We start from the raw sequence: 6,000 nt of genomic DNA, 5'->3' as shown, positions 1-6,000 counted from the left end.
CTTCATGCCCACTTTACAAGGGTGTGGGGACTCATTTATGACCAGGTTAGGGGTCTTTCCTTCAACCTTGGCACTTTTTTTCCCAGCTATCTGATTGCCTCTCCCCGTCCTTGTGGGCATAATCTTTTTAGAGAAACCATTTTACTGTCTTTGGGCTTCAGTGGGTAGAGTGGGAGGGCAGTGAAATCCAGTACTTGTGCAATCTTTGATCCTTGGCCAGAACTCCAAGAAAACTTCCAAGATTTCATTTTCGCTCGTCATAAAACCTACCTGGAAACATCCGACTTAAGAGCTCATAGCTGTTCAGATGCTGTAATGATAATATAAGAGGTTTATTTTTTTAAAACTCTGAATCCCATTAGTGGACCCTCAGTGCATGAGAATTTAAACAACCGACTCTTGCTGTCGACACACATCTTGGCGTGTAAACAAAGGGCTGGAATATGTGGCTTGGAGGTGGGCAGGAGTCATGGTCTCTTCTCATTGCCCTGACCAGGACTGCCCTGATTCCCAGTCAGATCCCAGGCTGCCAGTAGTACCCACAGCAGAAATCCCGTCAGCACCCTCACAACTGAGGACCAATTTCATAGCCAGGGGGAGGGGGAAAAGTTGGAAAAACTACACACCTGTAAGCCTGGCTCAGACTTGTCTATATGGTGATAGGATAAGATCTTTCAGTAAAAACAGGCTGCCTGAGGGGTGGGAGTCAACAGATAACCTTCAGGTTCTTCAAACTAGCCACTGGATTCCCACCCTTCGGGCAGATCTCAGATGGCCAAAAGATCCAAGAGCCAGGGGAACAGGCTTCCTGAAGCTTCCAGTGCGGTCACTCCCAATCCTGGGAGTCTGAACCTCTTTGGCACACCCTACAGACTCCTGATTCTGCTAAAACTATGGTCACAGTTATTTCCCAGAAATTGTTCAGTCATCTGGAAGACTATCAAATGTATCCACAGATTGTTGATGGATATCCAACAGTGGCCTCACTGGAATCCTTTGGACATTAAGTTAGTTTAAGAACTAAAGTGTGTGTATTGGAGTGGGAGCAGCAGATGGCACGGAGATTAATATGTGGGATCCAGCATGGCTGATTGCATGGTTCGAGTCTTGAAAATCATGCCAGGTGTGTGTGCATGCATGCCCGAAGTCCTGAGAGGAGAATGGAGAAGGGACTGTACTGTGGTCATTCCTCCTGGGGGGTGATTTAACAGTCCTATCCCCACCCATCCACAGTCTCTTCTCCAGCCAAGTGCACACGCCCTATAGCAAAACTAAATAAAATGCAGGAGTCCCCCCATTGCTGGGGCATTTTCCAGTAGCCCTGGTCATGCCACGTCCAAGGTGGAGACCCCCTGTGCTGGGCAGGAGACACATGCCGCTCTGTCGGAGACCACACTGTCCAAGGCTCTCATCAGAATGTCTGGCATGTGGTCTGTTAGCATCTTTGGGCCTATGAGTATTTTGCTGAATTCCACTTCATGTGACCACTTTGCACGGTACTGAGCAGTAGAACAGCAGCCAAACCTTAAATGGGAGAGAACAAGCATCAACCAGTGAAGCTTCCAACGCTACCTAACCTCCGACACGTGTTCTCTCTAAATGAGGGGGATGGACCCCATCACTCCACACTCACCTCCCGGAGCTGCCCTCTTCCTCCAGGTGGATGATCCTGCCAGGAGGGTAAAGAGGAGGGTACTTGGGGGGAGAGTCCAGAGGGGAGTCGCTGGAGAAGCTGTATCCTGGGGACCAGTGTGTCAGCAGACTTTGCTCCCCAAGAAGAGGCTGTGTCAGATCACCCTGGTCACCTCCATCTAGCTCAGTTGGGAAGTTATCGGGGCTCCCTCCGAACAGTTCATACCAGCATCCATGCAGCAAGATCTTGTACTGAGGATGAGACCCAAGAAGGCAAAAGGCTGTTACTCAGGCATTCACTGTCCACAGAGACCTCAGGCGGGAGCTGAGAGGCTCCTGCTTGTGGGGTATCTCTTGGGCAATGAAGCCATCACACTTAAGCAGTATTTTAAAACCAAATGATGCAGATTTGGGGGCAAAGTTATACTTAATTCTTTTCAGACAATTCTGTAAATCAGTTTTACCCTCCCTTTAAAGACATTAGATACTGGGACCAGCAGTTGACATAATGGCTATGTTGCTGGACTCCCGTGTAGTCGACCGCAGTTTGAGTCCTGGAACTGGTAGCTTAAACTCATGCCAGGCACATGTATGTGTGTGTGCCCAAGATCCCGAGAGGAGAATGGAGAAGGGACTGTGGAGTGGCCATCCCCTTTGGGGGGTGATTTCTTTCTTTCTGTCTCTCTGTCTTTCTGGTGAGTGCACGCACCCTATAGCAAAAACCTCTCCAGAAAAAAAAAAAGACATTAGATACTCATTTTAAAAATTAGGGCACCTGTACTGGTGAGAGAAGGAGAGGGAGAAAGCACCTGCCATGGAGCAGGCACAGAACCTGTAACTAAAATCTATTTTTTTGAGAGGAGAGATTTTTGCTATAGGGTGCATGCACTTGCCAGAGAGACAGAGAAGAAAATGAGAAATTATCCCCTGGGGTGGGGGGAGGGACAGCCACACCACAATTCCTTTTCCTCCATGCTTTCGGGACCTTGGGCACACATGCAGATGCATCTGGCATGAAGTTGAAGCCACCAGGTCTGGGACTCACACCACGGTCAACTAAGTGATGGTCCAGCATTATAACCATTACGTCATCTGCTGGTCCCAAGAAAATCTAAAAAAAAAACCAAAAAACAACAAAAAGCAACACAACTAACTCTTCAATATATCAGGGATATCTGTACTGGTAAATAGAAATGTCTACTACCATTTTATATAACTGCATAGTATTCATGTATGGACACACCAGCCTACCTCCATCCCTTTCTCTTATAAAAGGGAGGACAGAGAGAGCGTGGGGGAAGAGGACAGAGAGAGCGTGGGGGAAGGTTCTTTTTGTTTTGTTTTGTTTTATTTTTTAAAGGTTTTTGCCATGGGGCATGTGTGATTACTAGAGAGAGAAACAGCGAGAGGGCAAGTGAGGAATCACTCCCCCAAAGGGGATGGCCACACTACAATCCCTTTTCCTCGGATTTGGGGCATGTGCACACACATGTAAACACACACACACACACACACACATGTGCCCAGCATTTTCATGCTGCCAGGTCCAGGACTCATGCAGCAGCTGGCCATGTAGGAGTCCAGCATGTTAACCACTATGCTAGGTGTAGGGTTTTTTTGTGTTTTTTTTTCGGGGGGGGGGAGATTTTTGCTATAGGGCGCGTGCGCTCGCCAGACAGGGAGAGACAGAGAGACAGAAAGCGAGAAATCACACCCCCCCCAGGGGGGATGGCCACGCCACAATCCCTTCTCCTCCATTCTCCTCTCGGGATCTTGGGCACGCGTGCACACATGCCTGGCGTGAGTTTAAGCCGCCGGGTGTGGGACTCGAACCAGGGTCGACTACATGGGAGTCCAGCGACATAGCCATTACACTAACTGCTAGTCCCTAGGTGGGGTATTTTTGACAGTGTCACTATGTCCTGATCTTCTAACCCAGCCTCCCAGTCAGGACACAGGCATGTGTCACTGCACCTGGCCTGTTTAGGGAAACTGAACCTAATCTTCCGTGTGGTCTCAATCGCTTGTGGCAGCACATTCGCATGTGCACCGCCCCAGCTGGCCCAGTGTTTTTGTCTTTGTTTTTTTTTTTTTTAATGCCTGAGGGTACACATGCGTAGATGAGACAGAGAGACAGTGAAAGCAGCCCCTCAATGGAGCCTGGTCATGCCATAATCTTTTTTCCTCTAATTCTTCATCCCATCAGGATTCTGGGCAAGGTGTGTGTGTGTACACAGTGTGTCAGCCACCAGGGGCCAGGACCAGACTCTGGTTAATAACATGGGACCTGCCTTCCTCTGCACAGTGCTTTCACTGCTGCACTACAGGGCTGGCCTCAGTTCCTCTTAAAATCTGTATTTAGTTGGCCGGCTCCATGGCACAGCAGTAATGTGCTGCTCCAAACAAGGCAGATCTCAGACAGCAACCGTGGCTTGACTTCCCACCTGGTCAACTTGAAACATGCTGGGCACATGCAAGTGTTCAAGACCACAAGGGTTGGAGGGGATTGCAGCATGACCAGACCCTGTCCAGGATGCTTGTCTCTTCCCCTCCGTCCCCACCTCTCTCTCTCAAATGCTGCAGCGCTTGCTCTATCATGCGTTTAAAAAAATCTGTGTTTGGCGGCTTTAGTTTTTGAACTTTAGGACAATATAACCAAAAGGATTAGAATACTATCAGTCACAGGACGGGACTGAAAAGTTCGACAGAAAGCACATCATTCAACTAGAACAGGGGTGGTTCTATTATATTATTTTCTTTTTGTGGCATTTCAGGTATTTGCTTTGGCCATTTGCTTTCTTCAACATCACATACAGAGTCCTACATAAAAATTTGTTCAAAGGGTAGAAGGAAAACTTCCAGCAGCAGCATAACATGCCTGGGCTAAAAGACTGTGAAGGAGACCATGCCTCTTAAGTCACACACAGTCTCAGGGACAGGTCCAAATTTCCCACAGATCTTACCAGGGCATTCCGAGTTACCTTAGGCTTATTACAGTGAGCAATCACTCTCAAGATTCTTCTCTTCAAATCTTCCAAGTTGGTCACACTTAACCTGTTTAGTAAAGAATGAGACTGGGGCTCAGCCGGTACTTGGCATTGGCAGCTTCCCCCACCCTCAGTCACCACAGGCAAGCTTACCTGGGAATCACGTCCTTCCCTAGAACAAGTGACACAATGAAGCTCTGAGAGTATTCAGAAAGAGATTTGCTGAATTTCAAAAGAAAAAAGGAAAAGGAAAGCTAAGTTAGTTTAATTATTACATTGCCCAAAGAGGGCTTCAAAGAGAAAAACTGAGTTGTGTTGCCAGGTCAGTGAGACGCTAAGATTTTACATTGGGTCATCAGAAAAGTCATGATGATTTTTGCACAGAAAACAGAAAAATATGTCATGACTTTCCTGATGACCCAAGAGAACTCAACTCTGCTCTGAGAGGGAAGAGAAATGAGATGTCAGAGCAAACCACTGGCCAGATTCTACTAAAGCCATAATATAAATTCAACAGACACCCCCACACTACACTTTCTAACTGTATCAAGATAAGAGACTATGCATATGCATTTGTCCATTGACCCAGAGAACCACTTGGAAGAATCTATCCAAAACGTACTGGCAAGGGCTGGCAGATAGCATGGTGGTGAAGGTGCTGGACCCCCACATGGCCAACCGCAGTTTGTTTCGGACATGGTAGCTTGTTTTTTCTCTCTCTCTCTCTGGTCAAATTAAGGAAAAATACTTACAGTAAACAAAATTAAATAAATAATTCCAAAAAAAAAAATACTGGCAAAATATAAAAAGGCCAATGTAAAAGCTATTCGTTGCAGTGTTACTCGTAATAGCAAAGGCTGGAAAACACTCAAATGTTCATCCATAAAGAAGTGTATTCAGTTCATAAACTATCCACATAATAATGAGTCCTTCACAGCTGTCAACAAGAATGAGGGTTATTTATACCATTATGGGGTGATCTCAGGGTACACAGTTAAAGCCAACAATAATGAGACAATGAAGAATAAGTATAATATGCTACCTTTTATCTAAGGACTGGAGAGGACTACAAATACGTACACATTTGCTAATTGATGAGGGGACTTCAAAAAGTTCATGGAAAGGTGGAATTAAAGTAAAAGCTTATTTGGGTGAGGGCCAGTAAGTGGCATGGTGGTTAAGAAACTGGATCTCACATGGCTGACTCCGTAGTTTGAGTCCCAGACCTGGCAGCTTTGATAACTACATTAGGCATGTGTGCATTTGTGCCCAAAATCCCAAGAGGAGAATGGAGAAGGGACTGTGTTGTGGCCATCCCCTGGGGGTTAGTTTCTGACTTTTCCTCTCTGTCTGCCTCACTCTGGCAAACACACATGCCCTA

At 46.6% G+C, this 6,000-nt stretch overlaps 1 protein-coding gene across 1 annotated transcript in view; it reads right to left on the bottom strand.

Annotated features, from left to right (window-relative positions):
- Window positions 1-311: 311 nt before the first annotated feature.
- The window catches only part of DAGLB (diacylglycerol lipase beta), a 44,060-nt gene continuing 38,371 nt past the window's right edge, over window positions 312-6,000 (bottom strand). Inside the window, exons 12-15 of the mRNA XM_006143633.3 lie at window positions 4,773-4,841; window positions 4,614-4,686; window positions 1,634-1,884; window positions 312-1,524 (exon numbers count right to left, since the gene is read on the bottom strand). Of these exons, the coding sequence (XP_006143695.1) occupies window positions 1,326-1,524; window positions 1,634-1,884; window positions 4,614-4,686; window positions 4,773-4,841 (592 nt within the window). The 3' untranslated portion in view covers window positions 312-1,325. The remainder of the gene's footprint in view (window positions 1,525-1,633; window positions 1,885-4,613; window positions 4,687-4,772; window positions 4,842-6,000) is intronic.

The sequence above is a fragment of the Tupaia chinensis genome, unplaced genomic scaffold (genome assembly GCF_000334495.1).
Source record: "Tupaia chinensis unplaced genomic scaffold, TupChi_1.0 Scaffold000101_1, whole genome shotgun sequence".
NCBI lineage: Eukaryota > Metazoa > Chordata > Mammalia > Scandentia > Tupaiidae > Tupaia > Tupaia belangeri.
This window is presented reverse-complemented; position numbering and strand designations above follow the sequence as displayed.